The 20903-nt window shown below is 42.1% G+C and overlaps 4 protein-coding genes across 7 annotated transcripts in view; 1 reads left to right on the forward strand and 3 right to left on the reverse strand.

Annotated features, from left to right (window-relative positions):
• Positions 1-74: 74 nt before the first annotated feature.
• On the reverse strand, positions 75-6636 carry LOC310810666 (tumor necrosis factor receptor superfamily member 1A-like). Of its 2 annotated transcripts, none has more exons than XM_083678514.1 (10): positions 6577-6636; positions 5997-6081; positions 5681-5810; positions 4646-4771; positions 4327-4485; positions 4063-4141; positions 2817-2896; positions 2455-2609; positions 1647-1779; positions 75-1513 (listed from the first exon to the last, which is right to left on the reverse strand). In XM_083678514.1, exons 2-10 carry the CDS (start codon positions 6036-6038, stop codon positions 1224-1226), a joined length of 1194 nt encoding a protein of 397 aa, XP_083534640.1. In that variant the 5' UTR covers positions 6039-6081; positions 6577-6636; the 3' UTR covers positions 75-1223. The 2 variants fall into 2 exon arrangements, with proteins under 2 accessions (XP_083534640.1, XP_083534641.1); XM_083678515.1 differs by having other exon boundaries at positions 6456-6578.
• LOC310810772 (tumor necrosis factor receptor superfamily member 5) lies at positions 6249-12369 on the forward strand (the record flags this gene model as incomplete). Its single annotated transcript, XM_083678622.1, has 6 exons — positions 6249-6269; positions 9795-9930; positions 10023-10151; positions 11619-11684; positions 11978-12088; positions 12254-12369. The coding sequence occupies 6 exons, from the start codon at positions 6249-6251 to the stop codon at positions 12367-12369; spliced, it is 579 nt and encodes a 192-aa protein (XP_083534748.1).
• A 536-nt stretch (positions 12370-12905) lies between these two features.
• The window catches only part of LOC310810615 (uncharacterized protein), a 10467-nt gene continuing 2469 nt past the window's right edge, over positions 12906-20903 (reverse strand). The window contains exons 1-11 of one of the 3 annotated variants that reach the window (XM_083678446.1): positions 18124-18248; positions 17755-17824; positions 17421-17475; positions 16513-16623; positions 15966-16109; positions 15574-15652; positions 15172-15230; positions 14517-14636; positions 14203-14222; positions 13928-14054; positions 12906-13727 (exon numbers count right to left, since the gene is read on the reverse strand). In XM_083678446.1, the coding sequence (XP_083534572.1) occupies positions 13459-13727; positions 13928-14054; positions 14203-14222; positions 14517-14636; positions 15172-15230; positions 15574-15652; positions 15966-16109; positions 16513-16623; positions 17421-17475; positions 17755-17823 (1053 nt within the window). In that variant the 5' untranslated portion in view covers position 17824; positions 18124-18248 and the 3' untranslated portion in view covers positions 12906-13458. Of the gene's footprint in view, positions 13728-13927; positions 14055-14202; positions 14223-14516; positions 14637-15171; positions 15231-15573; positions 15674-15965; positions 16110-16512; positions 16624-17420; positions 17476-17754; positions 17825-18123; positions 18249-20903 lie in introns of those variants that run through there. The other 2 variants (XM_083678444.1, XM_083678445.1) reach the window with 2 other exon arrangements.
• The window catches only part of iffo1b (intermediate filament family orphan 1b), an 11446-nt gene continuing 10942 nt past the window's right edge, over positions 20400-20903 (reverse strand). Inside the window, exon 9 of the mRNA XM_083678443.1 lies at positions 20400-20903. This exon is cut by the window's right edge and continues 2652 nt beyond it. The gene's annotated coding sequence lies outside the window, so the exon portion shown is untranslated.

Here is a 20903-nt window from a genome sequence, read left to right on the forward strand (position 1 = left end):
CAGCCATTACATGCACAGACAAACAAGAACTTAATGAGTATGTTGACAATACATACATTACACGTATACTCCGATCATTTTTAGAAATTAAACATCTTTATTTGTAATCACCTATTATACATAATTGTTCACAAGATAAACTACATTTTCTTTACTCATTTTTAAATCAAGTGAAATAATGCTCTGAAGAAATATGGAGATAAAGTTATCTTGTAACAATGAAATAAAATAAAAAATATATATAAAAATAAAAAAGTGCATTTTTCAACAATTATCTGTCTCCTCGCAGACTCCAGGGAATACTTAGTCAGAGTGAGACACGCGTGTACATGCGTGTACTATGAATAATGCTACCAGGATGGGGCATAATGGAATGGACATGCCTCCTACTGACGGCACTGGACTAGGCCTGGGGCTCACTACACATGGACAGACAATACTACGACAGGTGAATGCCCTGAGGGAAGCCATGGGCTGTTTGGACCATTTCCTGGACACATCAAGAAAACAAAGGCTTTTTGATCTAAATCGCTCCTCGTTTACATGAGTGGCTTAATTCTTGGGAGAAGTATTCCACATACTGTGCTTTGCTCACTAGGTGATTTTAGTTCACAGACTACCAACAACAACATCAACAAACTACTACTTGTAGTTTTACAGTTTGATAGCTCAATGAATTATTTACAGCACTGATATGAGGCTAAATATAAGTTTGAGAATACAGCAACACAATAGTAATACCCTTGCAAAGTGTGGACTCATATTACGTGTTAGTGTGGTTCTAATACTTGTGACTGACACATTACAAGGGATCAAATGTTAGACAGAGTAGACTAAAAACACTTAGTGAATCATAATGATACTCATTCATTAAAATGTACAGAAAATAGAGAATATCTTTGAGAATCATACAAAACAATGCATAATGGGTATTTAGAGAATAAGTCACTCTAAGTTACAGTAAGTGAGATAGTAAATAATAGACTTATTTAAAAGAAAATCTTTGATTTCTGCTCATCCTACAGCATCATAATCCACTTTCAGTGTGTGTGTGTGTTTCGGTGTGTGTGTGTCTGTGTGTGTGTGTGTGCGTGCACAAAACTTGGTTCCTTACAGTCTTTGCAATAGCTCCCAGTCTAATCTGTCTCCCTCCCTGTGTGTGTGTGTGTGTGTGTGTGTGTGTGTGTGTGTGTGTGTGTGTGTGACACCGACCACATGTGTCTCTACTGAACTCCATAATTGGTCTCCAGCTCCTCTGCGACGCCTCCAAGGTCCATGTCCCTCAGCTTCTGCAGCAGGTTCTGCAGTAATGCGCGGGGCAGCACCCTTCCTCCTCCCCCGGGGCCCCTCTCTGCCCACACCCTCAGCATCTGGTAGTGGGCCTCCTCGCAGGCGCGGGGGTGGTCGTTCTCCGCCCGCTCGATCTCCCTTTCACTCACATCCAGGGAACGCACCAGCTGCTTCATATGGCGCACTGGCACCTCCTTCAACACGGAGTAGATCAGCTGAGGGACTGGGGGGAAGGGAGGACAGCAAGAGAGTTAGTTAGTTACAATGTTCACATCTCAACATTTACACGCACGCACGCACGCACACACGCACACACACACACACACACACACACACACACATACACACACACTTACTCTTGATCTCATGGGGAACGCAGTCAGGTAGCTGGCTGAGGGGCTGTTCACACTCACACACTTGGTTTGGGTCACAAACAGGGACAGCCTGAACCAGCTCTCCTCCAACTGGATCCTCTGTGTAGATCAACTTCTGCAGCCACAGACAGCGGAAAAATATATCAATATCAATATCAATATTCATGAGCTGAAAATCAACATCCTAAATAAAACATTTCAGGAAAGCTTTATTGTCCCACACTTGTTTTTGCAACAGTATATAAACATCACATCCAAAAACTCTGATTCCCAAGTACACAAACACGACACCAGCAAGTCCTTGAGGACTGCGGCCCTATAGGTTTTCCTTTCTCCTTAGCGCTTCATTCATTGGACAGAAGGATAACTCTGGAGTCACAGGTCACAGAACTAGACTCAACCCACTCCTAGACTAAAAGAACCTTCAAAGAAGAGTTTCTGGCTCAGTGGCTCAGTTGGTAGAGCATGGCGCTAGCAACACTAAGGTTGGGTTAGGGTTATTATTATTAGTTTATTTATTTATTTATATATATATATATATATATATATATATATATATATATATATATATACACACATACACACATACACACACACACACACACACACACATATACATATATACACTGTGGACTGAGAAGACTGGACTGTAAGTTGCTTTGGGTAAAACTTCTGCTAAATGTAATGTAGTATTATATTGTCTCTTTTTATTATTGTATTATTATATTCTCTGCGAGAGCGCCCCTGTGTGTTCTGTCATTGCAGAGGTCAGAGGTCATTTAGTGGTTACCTCAGTGGATATATCAGAGCCGTTAGAGGTGATGTCCTCTGGGGGGGTGGAGCTCATCTTCCTCATCTTCCAAGCCATCAAGATTACCAGTAACACTGTCACCACTGTCATGGGTAAAATAAATGCGACGAGTAGCAGGGATGGAGAGCCCGTCACTGGAAGCAGAGACACACAAACATGAGCGGACACAGATATGCTGTAGCTCTAATGACTATGGCAAGCTGTCAATCTTCCACTGACAGACATATGTAAATCAAGCAACAAATGGCTTCTATTGGTTCACTTGAGGCAGTAACTGACAAGCCATAAGCATTTATCTAAGACATGGTCAACATCAAAATGGAATGTAGTCAGAAACTCACAGTCATTGGTAACAGTATCAGTCTTGGGAGTTGGGGGGGACTCAGGTGTAGAGCAGTCTACACAGCCGGGCGAGGTACAACTGGGGAGAAGATGACATGTTATTGAGGAGGAAGTGGCACGTTTGTGAAGGAAATGATTCACATAGCGCCGGAAGTGGCTGAGTTACAGCACAAACCCAGGGCCTGAGAACCGTTCAAAAGAGTTACAGACAGACAGGCAGAGTTACAAACAGACAGACAGTTACAGCACGAACCCAGGGCCTAAGAACCGTTCAAAAGAGTTACAGACAGACAGGCAGAGTTACAAACAGACAGACAGTTACAGCACGAACCCAGGGCCTAAGAACCGTTCAAAAGAGTTACAGACAGACAGGCAGAGTTACAGACAGAAAGACAGAGTTACAGACAGACAGACAGAGTTACAGCACAAACCCAGGGCCTGAGAACTGTTCAAAAGAGTTACAGACAGACAGACAGAGTTACAGACAGACAGAGTTACAGCACGAACCCAGGGCCTGAGAACCGTTCAAAAGAGTTACAGACAGACAGACAGACAGAGTTACAGACAGACAGACAGTTACAGCACGAACCCAGGGCCTGAGAACCATTCAAAAGAGTTACAGACAGACAGACAGGCAGAGTTACAGACAGACAGACAGAGTTACAGCACAAACCCAGGGCCTGAGAACCGTTCAAAAGAGTTACAGACAGACAGACAGACAGACAGACAGAGTTACAGACAGACAGACAGAGTTACAGCACAAACCCAGGGTCTGAGAACCGTTTAAAAGCATAGACATGATCAGACTGGAGCTACCTGGGCTTTAGGGTTAGGGTTAGGGTCCTGTATTTAGTACTGGACAGCTTTAAGGTGACAGTCTGTTGTTATAGCTTTATAACATGCTAATGTGCTAATCATGGTCTTAATGAAAAGTGGGTTAGTTGAACAGGGTGTGCTAGGGGCTGGGGTGACACAGTGGCCTCAACACACTGTGACTCTGCATGGCCAGGCCTAGAGACCACTCAGAGTGGCTGACATGGCACAATTTGACCGCTATTTTAAGTCACCCATGGAAAGATTGAGCAACATCGGAAATGTGTTGCACAACGTCAAAGACGTTTAAAGTTCCTACTTTTCGATTAAAGTTCCTACTTACATTCAAAATGTTTGTGCCTAGACCCAAGAACATACAAAAACACAGGCAAAACAATGTACATGTAAGCTCACTCACAAGTTAATACTCACCTTTTGCATGGTACACACTTATACCCTATACGGCGGTAGGAGTCCTTGCATTCACACTCAGTGTTAGTCTCCGTTGTACCTGTCAACAGCAATATTCCTCCAACTCAGTATAAAGTAACACACAAACTGTCTAAAAATTACAAAAGTATGTCTGTCTATTGAAACGTGTCACAACAGGTTTTGTACCTAATACAACAGATTTGGAACTGTTACACCCCAAGTACACAGACAAACACACACACACACACGCACGCACACACTCACATTCTCTGGTCTGTCTCTCCTCAGGACCACATGTGGTGCACTTTTCACACTCCCATTCTTGTCCTTCATTGTAGTTTATTTTGTAGTAACCATCCATGCAGCGACACACTCTGTTCTGTCTCTTGTTACATGCTGTAACCTCAACCTTAAAGCGATTAGCTGAGAGAGAGAGAGAGAGGGAAAGAAAGGGAGAGAGAGAGAGAAAGAAAGGGAGAGAGAAGACCTTAGTAATAATAGTATCATCCAGCGCTGTGCCTCAAACTACTGGTTACCAACCAAGATAATGAAAACTGATAACGTGACCATAATGACATGGTACCTCTGCATTGTGTACAACGTTTACAGTTATCGGCGTAGTTGATTTGATCCATGTACGTATTGTTCCCACAAGGCTTGCATGTAGTCCTCTTGTCATCGCCAGTGCAGTGCTCCTTCAGAGTTTCCCCTGGGGTGGGGGATATTTGTAAAACAGCTGTTAAGACATTCAGTTCTGGTGACTTCTCAAAGCGATATTCAACTCCAAAATTAATGTCAACAAATGTGAAAATTACATGGAGTGCTATCAACTTACAGCTAGGGAAATAAAATGACACTTGACTGCAAAACAAATGTTTTCAAGACAGCATACAGGGCTCCAGACTAACTTTGAAGTTTTAACATGACTCATGACAACTCATAATCAATGGAGTGGGCAACATTACATTTGTGTGGGCAATGCCCAACTGTGCACCTAGATCCTGCCTTGCACTTGTCCCATAAAAAGCCCAGCTCAGTATAATTGAATTCTAACTACTGTATAAAAGAGCTTATTCTTTGAAATGACATTTTGAACCTCCAGATATGTTTGCAAAATGCACAATACATTACATTGGCCACATTGGTCCCTTGATGAAGTAACTCAGTAACTTGATCATTCAGGGTAGAGGATAATATGTAGTAGGCTTTAAGTCTTACGCCTGCCCATTTACACTGAAGTCCTTCAGCAGAAGCTTTTATCCAAAGCAACTTACAATAACTACATTTGTCCCTATGTGAAATTACAAAACACTGTAAATGGGTGTATAGAAAGCATGTTTGTGCACTTCTAAGGATTGAGGCGTAGGGTACCTATACCAAAGAGGGACAAAATGTCAACATTGGCAACGTACACTGTAGCACATACAACATGAGTGTTCATAGTCCACTGACTGTGGGCGACAACGCCAAGCCTGTCAAAGAGTTTGGTGACAGACAACAAAGCCCAGCTTTAGCAATAAAATGGCCATATAGGAGAGAGTGGCCTATATCAGAGCCACACGGTGTGGAGCTGCAATAAAGTCAAATACAAAGGTGCAGACAGTAACTGGTAGCCTACCTGTATGGCACCTGTTACAGCAGAATCCATTTGCACTGCGGTAGTCAGTTTCTTTTGAGCAGGGCAACATTTTTCCATCCTCAGGATCTCGAACTGTCGGTGGTGCAGAGAGGGATGGGACTACCAAACACTGAAATGTATGGCACATGTAGTCACAAACACAATCTACTTCTTCATAGGCATTATCCATTCTAATGTACAGTATTCAAATTGATTGTGATGAATGACAGGCCTTTATGTTATGTGTTACTTTGTCCATTTGGAATAATAAGATGACTTGCTACTTTTATAAACCTTTAATGTCAAATTGTCTTACCACCATGAGCAGAATGCATATTACTCCCAAAGCCTTTTCCATTTTTTCATATTCTTCTCACTCGCGCCATTATAAACAAGAATACCTGCGAAGACAGGTGGGGGTTAGTTAAGGGGTCAAATTCTCTCATTTTTAGCACTTCGTACACTTCCTAATTTTCTATCACTATATGCAATTGTTTCATAGACAACATTACGCAACAGCTGTCGCCTTTTTATATATAAATAAATACAATACATTTTAATTTCTAGAATGTTGAGGGACAAGTTTCCGGTAAATACAAATACACTTGAGACGACGAAAAATACATTCATATGTAATTAAATAACATCCACGAGACTACAATAACATCTGAACAAACTTTTTTGGTTTCGTTTTCATACACTACACCCACTCCATTTTAGCCACAGTCCGATAATAATCTATACTCGTACCACAGACGGATTACCGTCACTTTACCTTAAAAAAAAAAAGCCCACCGCGAAACGGGCCTACAGTCTGCTCCAATCTCCGATATTTAACAATAATACAAGTTAGTTTAAGTTAATTAAAAAATAGTGTAACTGATTTACTGACTTACTCAAGACAAATCTTAACCGTCTGTGTCCCTAGTTGATTTCGAGGGAGGAGGCGGACCAACCGGGAAACGATTGGGCACGTCAGTCTCCAGTCATTGCTCCACCTTGCCATAAAGAAAATCTGTGCAATACTATGGTTGCCTGGCCCAGATCTGTATGTGCAAGGTGTTGGCAGACACATACACATTTGTAGGTAAATATAATTGATTGTTTAATCCATTTTAATTTAATTCAATCTGTGAGTGTGGTCTCAATGATTTTTTTCATTGACTGCATTTCATTACACTGAAAATTTAAACTCTGCAAGAGGAGTACAAGAGGAGTACAAATATCTAGGTACTGCAGATCTATGCATTATTTCACCTTTGTTTATCCTATTGCTCAGTAGAGCAGTCAGTCAGAAGTACTTCCTTTTTGCAGAAACCACATCCTTTTCAAGCACACACACACACACACACACACACACACACACACACACACACACACACACACACACACTCACCACTCATAGTGCAGCCCCTGCATCCTATGCAATTCATTTGTATATTGTAGATGTCCTGGTAGTAACCCTCGGAGCAGTTGGAGCACACACACACACACACACACACACACACGCATGCACACACTGGCAGCCTGATACTGACACCTGCATGCATTCTAGAACCTGCTCTTGGCACACTTTTAAATCTGGCCTTCAGTTGACTAGCCTACTGTTTTGTCCTCTATACTGCACTCCCATCACTCTGTAGCCTGATGGAATCAGCCTGACCGCAACTTTCACTGTTTCACTGAACAATCATTCGATCCGTCTGGTTTTACCAGGTTAGGAAATGTAAAGCCAATACATACATGGATGGGAAATAATAAGTTGCCATATGCGTGTATATGTGTATGTGTACACATATTATATGTACCTTACAATGGAATGATAAATAAAAAGAGACTAGAAATGATTGATGAGTGTTTTGTTAGGGTGGTTAGACTGGCATCCATTGGCGTGAAGTGTGTGTAAGTCTACAGGTCCACCTTCCACCAATCAAGGTTCTTCACCTCTGAGAAATGTTGTGGTACACAACACTCTTAGAAAAAAGGGTATTTGTCCCTCTAGGGGCACCCTTTGAAAACCCTTTTGGATTACATGTTGAACCATTTTGGGTTACATTTAGAACCCTCTGTGGAGGTAGAACCCTAGAAGATAAAAGGGTTCTTGGTAGAACTCTTCATAGAGAGTTTAGGTACAACTATTTACAGGGGGGTTATTTGAACAACCCTGCATAGCTTGAAAGCCCCCCTTTGATAAACTAATATTCATGGATAACATAGCATTGAACCAGATAAGCAGGCTAGCTCACTATGACAGGTCAACTGAGATCTTTGTCTTGGGTCGTTGTGACTGAGAGTGAGCCTCAGTCATTTCTCAGTGCTACAGTAATCTGTGTACACTGTAAGAGGTGCTTGCTCATAGCCCACAGGAAGAAAGAAGTGTGGAGAGGGTGGTGTCCTGCTTGCTCGTTAGCGATGGTAGTTCACACGTGTGATGTGGCCTGGCTGTGGAAATGAGAAGGTCGGGGTTGAGAAGGAATTGACCAAAGTGCCAATGAAACCACGTGACGACTACCTGGCAGAGACTGCCGATGGGTTTGAGCAATATACACACGCAAGCACTCTTAGAGACTCACTCTCACACACACACACACACACACACACACACACACACACACACACACACACACACATCACAGAGGAGCAGGAGATCAGTAGAGACACATGTGGTCGGTGTCACACACACACACACACACACACACACACACACACACACACACACATACACACACACAAACTTTCACACACACACACAAGCTTTCACACACACACACAAGCTGTCACACACACACACACACATGCAAACATGCACACGCACGCACTTACACACTCACACACACACGTGGTTTTCAAAAGAAAGTTATCTTCCAGTCTGATCTAAATACAGCTGATGTAAGTGAGGCAGCTTTCAGTAAAGAAAATGTCAGGGGTCAGGATGAGTATAATGTGATATATTACCTAAACCCATACTAACTCATACTAAATCACTTAATCAAGTGTGAGTAAGAAAGAGAGAGAGGGAGAAAGAGAGTCTGCTAGATTGTTTTGGAAACTAAAATCTATTATTTTTGACGAAATGTGGAAAGTGGAAAAAAAGAGGGAGGACGAGAGCAGGTTTATGGTTTAGAGTGGCACAGACGGAGTGTAGACCTGGAGGGTCGTCGGAGAGAGAGAGAGAGAGAGAGAGAGAGATAGAGAGATATGGTGAGTGAGAACGGTTCTCTTATGAGTCATGACATTTTGACATTTATGAATAATCCCCTGAAGACACTCAGGTCCCCTTCTCAGTCAGTCACACAGTCAGTAGGGTCTTGGGTCACATCTACCTCTACCTCTCTCATCATCTCACTCTCACTGAACCAAGGTAAGTCACACTCTCCACTCCTCTATAAAATCAACTGGCAATGAAGTCTTTTGTTGGAGTCGTTGACTAGAGTCTTGGGCTTATTCGAGGGGGACAAAGTGGGACAAAAGATTATTTTTAATTTACAACGTGTTTTTCAAGTTTGCATTTGTCTGTCTCTCAATAATCAATAAGACGGTAATCTAAGGTGCCTGTTAGATTTGTGAGTTTACAGTTGCTCTGACTTGTCTGTTTATCTTGTAAACCCCTTCAGGTTGTTGTAATATCCATGTGAGTGTATGTCTCTCATTGCCAGTGACAGCCCCTGCTATAGTAGGTATTGTACAACAGTACAATACTATGGAACATATTCTGCTTTTGTATGGTATAGCTTCAAGGCTCAACAATGCCTTGTCCTCTGGGGTCAAGCAGGGAGGTTTCTTATGATCTCTCTACAGTAACAGTGTGGTGTTTTGTGAATGTTTGGTAGGTCTTGTTGGCTCTTTTTTATGACTAGCAGTTTTACAGTAAGTCAGTCCACCACTCAAGCACCTAGTGCAGACTTGGTTTCATTCAATGTCTCGATCTGTTCAAGCAATGACTTCCAGTATGAGGTGAAAATGACACATCTTCAAACTGTCATCCTTCTGAGATTAACTGAATAGTACATGAATGATGCCTCATCTACATCAATAGGAAATACTTGTCAGAGGTCCTTGGTTACAGTAAAGTATCTGATAGATATTGACTGTTTCTTCTTCTCACTCCTCTCAGATGCAGTTCCTCAGGTGGATCACATTCATTTCTCTATCTCTCTCTCTATCGCTCCTCTCTTTCGTCCAGTCTCTCACATGCGATCGTACACAGTATAAGTCAGATGACAACCGGTGCTGTGAAATGTGTCCACCAGGTAAGCCATAGCCAATCAAATGAGACTTTCTGACTGAGGATTATTGGAGTATGTTTCAGTAGGCTTACTATTTATTCTGGTGTTCCGTGCAGGTCAAAAAATGCTCAGACGCTGCACCAAGAACAGTCCAACTAAGTGCTCCAACTGCTCCGAGGGTTACTACCAGGACATCTACAATATACAAATGAATTGCATAGGATGCAGGGGCTGCACTATGAGTGGTGAGTGTGTGTGTGTGTGTGTGTGTGTGTGTGCGTGCGTGCGTGCGTGCGTGCGTGCATGCGTGCGTGTGTGAGAATGGGCTGTTGTATGGTAAATGAGTGTTTGCACTCTTTTCTCAACTGTCAAGGTCCAAATTGGCAACGATTCCTGTACGACTCAGAATGTCAAACTGTTGCTCTCTATGTCATCAACTACAGAAAACTTCGCACAAACCATGTAGTCAGCTGGGGACTTCCCTTACCGAAGTTACTGTATCATGGTGGGATTCAGTCAAACAGAGATGGGGTGAGGGGGGAACTGGCAATCACTTACTCATCTGCCGGGGGGGGCAGTGGTAGACTGTACCACCACCATATCGGCGGAAAGAAAAACCCTTCTTATTTAAAAAACATCGGAAACTGCAGCATACTGAAATGTCATCATTTTGGTGAATGTGTTGTTATGAAGGACAAAAATAGTGTATCTTTAATCTATTCTTAAATGTCAACCTGAAAACTGATGGAAAACACAGATGTTTGAACATGTAGCCACAAACTGACTGGTGTGTGTGTGTGTGTGTGTGTGTGTGTGTGTGTGTGTGTGTGTGTGTGCGTGCGTGCGTGCGTGCGTGCTTGCACAAAACAATGGTTGTAAAAGGGTGGGGTCAGACAGTAATATAGACTTCTGATCTTGGTGAGTAAGAACCAAAATCCCAACCTGTTATGTGTTATTTTTAGTGTGAGTCATTTAGAGGATAAGATATTTGTTCATATTCAGCATGATTTCAGATTGTGTCTGAGTATGTGAAAAAGAGAGAGAGAGAGAGAGAGGGGGGGGGGGGGGGGGGAGATAGTGTGTGTGAGAATGTACATGTCTCTATAGTCCATACAGGGCTAAGAATACTACTTAACAATTTTAGAAATAAGTCTTTAGAATGTTCCTAACCATTCTGCACCTGCACGCACATGCGGACACACACACACGCGCGGACACACACACGCGCGGACACACACACACACACACACACACACACACACACACACGCATGAACCATTCATGACATGTGCTCTTGTCTGTGTCTTTTGTTGTAGAGCTGGAGTATGATTCCAAGTGTTTGACCACTCGTAATGCTGTGTGCAAATGTAAGGAAGGCTACCAGTGTAGAGAAAGCAGCTGTCAGGACTGTGTGAAGAACACAACACCCAACACAGGTACTGAACACACGCATGCACGCGCGCACACACACACACACACACACACACACACACACACACACACACACACACACACACACACACACACACACACACAAACACCATTCAACACATCAGCACAGTAACACAGATGCTGAACATAGTAATACCTAATTTATTTAAAATAATACCTCACCTATACCAAGCCATAATCCACTTATAAAAGCTTATTACATGCTCATCACACCTAACTTTATGAACAGTTCCTTTCCTCTTCTATTCTTATGGCCACAGTCTTCTACACCATAGTCATCCCTGTCACTAAATCTACCCCTGGACTACCCATTCAACCAAACACAGGTAAACTAAACACGATTGATTGAAAATAATCTGGAAATGCCAAACTGCACTGAGAGCTACAGTACATTCTTGTAAACCGACACACACACAGTGGTGTGCTAGACAATTTTGGTGGTCAATTTGATTTCAAATCAGGCAAATCAGGATGCGAAAAGTTAATGGTCAGGTTTCTGTCATAGAATTTAATTTCATCTTCTGAATTGAAATGGAACAGAACAGACCCCAACCCTGGTTCTAGATGTGTACTGATCCCCTTCCCTCTGCCTCTCTTGCATCCTGTCTGTCACACACAGACAAGTGGATCCGGCTCTGTGTGACTGCAGTGTGTGTCTGCATATTGATTACCTGTCTTGTTGTAACCTACATACTCCGACCTGCTCTACGCTGGATCATGGCAACAAACGGTCAGTGCACGGTTAATCTGTGTATGGTTCTATGGACCACTCAGCCATTTACCTCGAGGATCAACAGAGTAAATAAGAATACATTGTAAATGATATCCCAAATCTACTCCATGTATTTGTTACAAACGCTTACTGGCCTGTACCCTAATTTGATTGGTCTTTCAGGTTTCTGGGCTACCAAAGAGACAACTGCAGCTAATCAGAGCACAGAGGAAGTGCCCATGCCGATCCAGGAAATGTGTGGAAAGTCTGAAACACTATTGAATGATTATGTAGTATGAGGAGAGAAGAAGTTGTTATGAACTGGAGAGACACACCTCAAGTGACACAGAGCACTATTATGAGATCAATGGAGTTCAACCCTAGTGTAGCTGACAGGATGGAATGATTAACACTCATATGCAAAAATATACTGTTCTTACCTTCAGTATCTAGGACTTTCAGATCAGAAAGGATGTGAAAATAGGACACTGAAAAAATGGTTTGCTTTGAAGTAACAGGACAAAGTTTAAGATCAAAAAGAGGGTGTGGGCGTCTGTGACAGTGAATTGTACCAAGAGAGAGAGAGAGAGAGCGATCACTCGAGTTCAGATGTCACACATGCACATACAGTACGCACCAACACACACACACACACACACACACACACACACACACACACCATCACCATTTATTCTTGGGGTACGTTCATGTACAATACATGTTTATGTTTAACAATGTCTACGCTTTTTGCTGTATCTATGCTCTAGGCTGAGTATACTAAATGTCAAAATGTTCTAAATGTAATAAATCATTACGCAAACACATTTACTTATTAAAAAAAAAATCTTTATTATCCCAAAAATTGCATTTTACTTGTGCGAAAACAGTTTACTATCCCACTTTAACAAAGAGAAAAATAGAAACAGCTACTGTTGAGGTTGAAAGCTTATTATACAGTACAGAACGGTGTGGTTTCATAAATAAGGCCACAAATGAGACCAAATGTGAAGCAGAAAAAATAAGTCTACAGAGATGTATGTTCCCGTTATGAAATTAAATATCTATTTTAAGGAGCATATCAATGTACTTTCTTGAGGTTGATACTGTAGGTCTGTATTTACCCAGCACCTGAGAAAGATTGGATGTGCACTTACCACTGTGAGATTCACAAACTCTAGTCTGTAGAACATAGGAGGCCACTTTAGAGTATTGGGATTCCCTCATCTGTATCCTGGCAGAGTAAGATAACGTTGTGTCACACTAATTTAGGGTCTGTTTTGTCCTTTGTATAATCTGGTCCTAGATCTGTGATTAAGAGCAACTTTACCCCCCGAGTTCATTGTCACATTTGGAACATTTGGGTGAACTATCCCTTTAAACCTCCTTCCTCATCGTACCTCCTCTTTTGACATATGACTCTCCTTCCCCTGTTCCTGAGAAGGGAAGAATACACAGTCCCCCTCTCCACTCCCCTCCTCTTGGGACAGATGGATGTGTGGAGAAGGCATGGGATCGGCCGGGAAACCTCCTCCTCCTTCCTCCTCATCCTCCTTTCTCTGCCCTCTCTTCTCCCCCTCCGCTGCAGGCCCGCCCAGGCCAGTGACGTGACTGAGTAAACTGAAGATGACGGTTCCAGTACTGTGAACATGGACTGGGCCTGAGAGAGAGAGAGGGGGGGGGGGAGCTTATCACACTGAAAGCTTCTTCTACTAATAATAATAATAAGAATAAATGACAGACTCTGTAGCTATGCAAAACCACCAAAATATCTCTTTATTCTTTTAAAGAGCTCAGGGTAGAGAGTGTCACACTTTTACATTATACATTGTCACATCATCTACATCCATTGATCAGTACCCAGGTTTGCTGAATTCACAGGGAGCGGTTCTACGCCAACTGGCTGATGCTTCCCACTGGATTGTGGGTCTCTTGCATGTTGACGTGTTGTCTCTTTTGTTCTGTGAGGTGATGCATCTCTTACCCCCTACATTACAACATATATAACGAATTAGATGCACAAATTGAACATAGTCATTTGAATAATCCCACACAACTGTCTATATGTTTAAATGGCGTGACGATATAATCATAACACACACAGTGGTAACAGTAATTATTGAATTTGCACACACCTCATTACAGAGCTTGAGAACTGCAAATGAACAAAAACACAAGCCTGATTAGTCAAACTAGTCAAAATAGTGGTGAAGTTTGTATGAATATTTGTATGAATCATTTAATGATCATTTAATGATTCATCAATGGTATTCTTGTTCACCATTTCTGTGAAGCATGCAAGCAATGTTTATCATAATGGCAGAATTTCTTGGGAGTCTAGCGACTTACAGTTAACACACATATTTATTATGTCTCACATGGGAATCAAACCCACAGATTCTGTGTTTTTAACACTACCAACTGAGACAGAGCATAAACCGGGTCACACCTTGTTTGAAGCATGTTTCATCTCCTGGGCGACGCACAGACATCAGAATGAGAAAAGCTATGATGATCCCAACAATCAACAGCGGGCATAAAATGGTTGCCAGCTCTCTGCTGGTCTGAGCTGGAGAGGAGAGGAGAGGGAGAGGAGAGGAGAGGAGAGGAGAGGAGAGGAGAGGAGAGGAGAGGAGAGGAGAGGAGAGGAGAGGAGAGGGAGAGGACACCACAGTACTTTACTAGCCTACAGTTTCAATATACACTGACTCTACTGAAAATAACTCTTGTCTTATGTGTACTGGTGCAGCAAAAACACACACACACACACACACACACACACACACACACACACACACACACACACACACACACACACACACACACACAGACAACCATTTCTAACCCTAACCCTCAGCAAAATGGCCATGTAGGGGGCAATAATGGCGAGCGTAGGGATCGCAAAACACAAAATCATGATCAGGAAGACGTAGACTTTGTTGCTTAGAAACAACCTAATTCTCCACCTCATAGGGAGGAAGGAAGTAGAAGGTCAGTACAGTCAGAGAGTGAGCTAAGCTTATTGTAGATATGCATAAATGCAAGCAGACACACACACACACACACACACACACACACACACACACACACACACACACACTCACCTGTGGCAAGATGAGTGTTGTTGCCCCTTGTTGCAACTGGTGGACCCTGAGAGCCACAGCTGTGTAAAATAGGAATACACACTTACTGTCCAACGTGCACTTACCCTAACACATTCAACATCAATACTGAGCCAAGTACAGTAAATAGTCAATTGTAAATAGTGTGTGATACTAAACTTGATCAGTTTAGTAGTTTAGTTCAAATATCCCACATCACTTTGATATTTGAAAAGTCTTTCACATGGGATCTCCTGGTTAAATTACGGTGTAATATAAAATATATACTGTATCAAAACATTTCCACACTATAGAGTCGAGAGGCGTTATTGTGTGCCGGGGCTTGTGTTGAATGCTGTGCAGGTCCTCTATCTGATAGTCTAACAAGAGAGGTTGAAGGCTTACTGGGGAGGCTGACAGCTTCCGGGGGAAGTGGTGCTGTGTTCAGAGGAAATTCCTGTCTTGTTGCTCTTGATGATCTTTCCTGTAATCATAGCAGAAGGCACTGGAAAACAGGAAAACATGAACATTGATTTAATGCCTAAAACTGCACAAAGAACAGAGGGCAACAGCACACACACACACACACACACACACACACACACGCACACGCACACGCACACACACACACGCACACACACACACGCGCACACACACGCGCACACACACGCGCACACACACACGCACACACACTCGCACACACACTCGCACATACACACCCACACCCACACACACCCACACACACACACACACACACACACACACACACGGCCCCACAGATATACATAGTACTGTACCATTCCTGGTTGGCTGGGGGATCTTTTCACATCCTTTGCAGATGTTTCTCTCTTTGTCGAGGTCTATGCAGCGATAACCATCCTCACAGCGACATATGATGTCCGATTTTAAGGTGCAATTTTCAATCACCTTCACATAGAACTCTGAGCAAAGACATAGCAGAAAGCCACACTCAGAAGTTCAGATCTTAGAACTGTGACAACAGGTGGTGCTACAGGTTCTGATTTTACAGGAAAAAGCTCAGCCATTAAACTGCTATGTAAATGAGTTTGCAATGAATATGTAGTAAAATACACACAGTGAAAATATAAACAGACACGGCTAACATCTACTGCAGCATCGTACACAGAAACAAAGAACACACACATCATACAACTCAACTATTACATAGATTACCTACTACTATTCTTCACATTATATTTTGTAGGTCTATAGCCAATGATGAACAGTCCTTGGATGAGGAGGGTCTTAGTCATGAGGAAGTACATAATAGTCCTGGGATAAGGATGGTTTTACACTCAGGAGAAGGTGCATGTGTTTCTTTACCCTGTCTGCATTCTGTGAAGCAGCGTTTACAGTTGGGATTAGAGTTCAAGCTGGATGTGAAGAAGCCATGAGAACAGGGGGCACACTCTGCACACGACTTCTGGTATTGACCTGAGAGATAGAGGAGGAGGAGAGAGAGAGAGAGAGAGAGAGAGAGAGAGAGAGAGAGAGAGAGAGAGAGAGAGAGGGAAGGAGCAAAAGGTAAGAGAGGGAGAGGGGATTGGAGGGGGAGAGAGAGGAGTAGAGAGAGAGGGAGTAAAGGGTAAGAGAAAAGGAGGGCAGTGGAGTAGTATGAGACACACACACACACACACACACACACACACACACACACACACACACACAGTAGCTGAAATGAGAGACTAGAGTGACAGAAACAACAGGGAGACACAGAGAGCCCAGTGTGCATACTAATGAAGGATGTGGTCATAGATCATAGCATTCTAACTGAGAGCACTACGCTTCATTTCTCGTCACGAGAGAGAGAGAGAGAGAGAGAGAGAGAGAGAGAGAGAGAGAGAGAGAGAGAGAGGCACACCTTAAAGAACTAGAGCTGAGGGAGAGAATTGAAAAAAGACACCTCATAGTTTCCTCATGATTCCAAAGAACTCATGCACACTCGCACACGCACTCAAACAAAACACAGATATACACAACATGTTATGACATGATCTGACATGAATTCTGAGTTGTTATGATGTGTGATTGAAAGATGTGATGAGTGTGAAAGGAAGAAGAGAGAGAAAGAGAGAGAGAGAGAGAGAGAGAGAGAGAGAGAGAGACAGAGAGAGAGAGACAGACAGAGAGACAGACAGAGAGACGGGAAAACAGGGAAAACAGGGAAAACGGGGGAGGAAATAAAAAGAAAGATGAGAAAGTGTAAGAAATAAGAGAGTTCTCTGTCTTACCTGCTGGACACACTCTGCATTGTCTCCCTTTGAATGTGTAATATAGTTCTGTAGTCTGTCAACATACAACAACAACAAAGAGTCTGAATATAATGTTGATTTTTACAATTTCTTTATAGAACCCTCTGTCATTAGGCCTACGTAACAGTGTCATAATACTGATATTACAGATGTAATAAAAACTCATCATTGTGAGTTCACTTTTATTTATGGCACTAGTAACACATTTATGGCACTATTTATCTTCTCTGAGTTGGTGTGTTGGCTTGAAGTTTGCTATTACCAAAACAAACAAGAACAACACAATTGACATAAAAAGTGACAAAATGGTTACCAGAGCATAGGAGAATGCCGGGTGTGCAGAAAACATCAGGACAGCCACAAGGCATCGAACCACCGCCATTCTATAAGTAATAATCAATCGTGAATCATTCTTAATTAATCCCATCTTGATTATGCAGATGAGTAATACAGAATTTCTATAAGTCATATTAAAAACTGATACTGTAGATGTTTTCATAAAGACATGCAAAAACATGTGCTTGTAAGGGTGGTGAATTGTTTTGAGAATTATTAAGTTTATCATGAGCTCCTGTTGCACTGGCTCACTAGCTTTGAGAACATAGAGTTAGCAGCCACTGTGTAAACATACTAAGAGCATATAAGAGAATATATTTTTACAGGTAATCTAGTTTTACTGTACCTTCTGCAATACGGAGCCAGCACCTAAAGACGTTATTTCTCCTCTCTTCAATTCTCTTCACAAAATTCTGGTTGTTTAAGGTCTACCTCTCTAGCTCTCCTCTCTCTCTCTCTCCTCTACCCATCATTTGCTCCGTGTCACTATTTCCTCACATGAACGTGATATGTCTTCCTGTCCCTCCCGCCCACTGTGCTGCTATGCCTGTGGTACGGTGTTGACAGGTTAGACAGACAGACAGACAGACAGAAAGACACAGAGCAGCTGTGTCAGCACAGTGACTAACGTTTCACTACCAAAGCCTGAGCCTCATCACTTTCCATACATACTGTAACTGTAAGATGTGAAGGACAGCGTCACTCACTGTTTCTTTGGATGTCCGCTCAAAGACAGAGTATGTCTTTAACTTTAGGTAGTGTGTGTGTGTGCCTGTGTGTGTGCCTGTGTGTGTGTGTCTGTGTGAGACAGGGTCATACTCAGCCAGAGCAGACACAACATCAGTTTGCTGTTTAGATCTAAACCTGTGAGGCTATAGTGTTCTTCCCATGACCTTTGTGACGTTCAAATTCTGCAAAGTGAAAAACATCGGTGTCTCAGAGTCTGAGCGTGTGGTAATGATTGTGGTGTGTGCAGGTGTGTGTGTGAGAGAGAGAGAGAGATATAAAGAGAGAGAGAGGGAGGAGAGAGGAGTGTTTGTGAAGCTAGAAAAGGTCACTGCCAACGTAAAGTCCAGTGCACTGAGCTAACTTAATTAATAAGGGTGTGACAGTGTGTGTGTGTGTGTGTGTGTGTGTGTGTGTGTGTTTGTGTACAAACTCTCCAAATGAACAAGAAAGTCACACAAACAATCGTATTGCTCAGCTGCATCTTTTATTCGTCATTCCATCTCTTCCCTCAATATACAGAGAGAAGCTCGGTGAAGCAAATCCTGCTTAGCCTTGAGTTACACGTGTTGAAGGGTCCAGTCACACACTTAAACTACTCACTTTCTTTACTGAGGGCCAGATTAAATAGGTGTCTGCACCAGCTTGAAACATTCATCTGATTTTACATACACGTCCATATCCCTCTCTTAAACTTTATTCCCACTTGTGTTGTATTTTACATGTTTGAATCCCTCTTGAAATGAACAGGTGGATCCTTTATACGTTCATTGATTGAGCAGTGAGTCTTCTCAATCGCCAGAGTGTCGACTGTATTCACCTGCTAACTCAATCGGTTGATGCTGTACTGTGAGGATAAAGAGATCAACCACGAGACACTGTAGCCCTCAGGGATTGTGGGACCAATCAGGTCTCTTGATCTACTATGTTCCAAAGTGTGCCACCTATTACATGCTGCGACTGTGGACTCCTTTGCATTGCCAGTGTTTAAACATACGATATACCCTTAGCAGTTTCCTTTAATGCATACAATATCATAGCAATCATACCATCATTGTGTCAAAGCACTTGCGTTTCAGTTGTTTTTTTGTGGTTATTTACACTTTGGTGTTTAAAAGGACTTTACTTAGCAATCACATACACCCATGAAGAAAGTGAATTACTGAATAAATTGTTGAGCGATTATCGTACATGTTTGATTTACATATATACAGTGTTTTAAGGCGGTTATTTCTAGAAGTCAAAAGCCAGTCAGTGTGCAGAATACTTCACTGTATGGTTCCTACCCCCCCCCCCCCCCCCAAGTAGTTTTTACTTCCCACTCACTGTTCCCACAGTTCCCTTCCAGTTCAGTAGTGAAGTATTGGTGAATTGGTCTATTAGGAGACACTTATGGACCAATTTCCTGGATCCAGTTTAAGCCTACTCCTGGACTTAAAAGCACTTCTTCTAGGTATTCTCCATTGAACATGCTCAAGTCCAGCATTAGGCCTAATCTGGGTGCAGGGAACCAGCCCTACTGTATGTGTTTTGGGACTATTGCATTCTTCATGTTGTAAGCGAACCAGTAAAACTCTTTTTAAAAACCACTCATATTAGAACACACTCAGAAAACACACACGCTGACACATGCATACATAGAGACTCACTCTGTCAGTGCGTGTTCGGAACTGTACAAAGAAAAAACTGTAAATAGTTCCTGCGCTATTTCTTCTCCTCTTTATCCTCCTATTTAATCTCCAGTTCAAGCCAAAGAGCAGGGATGGCCAAGACAGCCAACACCATGCTTTAGACATGCATATCATTTTTATTCATAGTTCCAAACCTATGGTCTTCATAATCGTTCAGATAAAGCCTTTGAAACGCTTATAGAATTTATAATATTGAGTTGTGAGCAGCAGCAGCAGCAGCAGCAGCAGCAGTACAATCCAACAGATACAACCACTTATATAAACAATAAATATGTAAATAAACTGGACTCAAACTAAACTGAAGCCTTGTATTGTGTATTGGGTGTAATAAATAGCAAGATTCTGTGAGGGTGTTGGTTTGTTATTGACATCCAGTGTATTATTGTTGTTGTTCTTGTAGTATGCGAATTATTATTGTTTATCTGAAGTAAAAGACTGTGCTAATTTCAAATGTAAAGCATTGTTCAGATTTCATTTCTATCACCAGTGTCAATTTGACATTTGACAGAAAGGTCATACTGTCCCATTCGGCCCTATCTACACCAACTTATAGGACTTAAGTCAAAAGTATATATATATATATACTGTATAGTTTATAGACTGTTTCCATTGCTGATGTGTACTGTATGTCATTCTTCTGTTGCATTTTACACAATCATTACGGCTGTTATTATTGGATAATATACATTTTGCTTTGCTCTTAGATAAC

The sequence above is a fragment of the Argentina silus genome (genome assembly GCF_951799395.1).
Source record: "Argentina silus genome assembly, chromosome: 10".
Classification (NCBI taxonomy): Eukaryota; Metazoa; Chordata; class Actinopteri; order Argentiniformes; family Argentinidae; genus Argentina; species Argentina silus.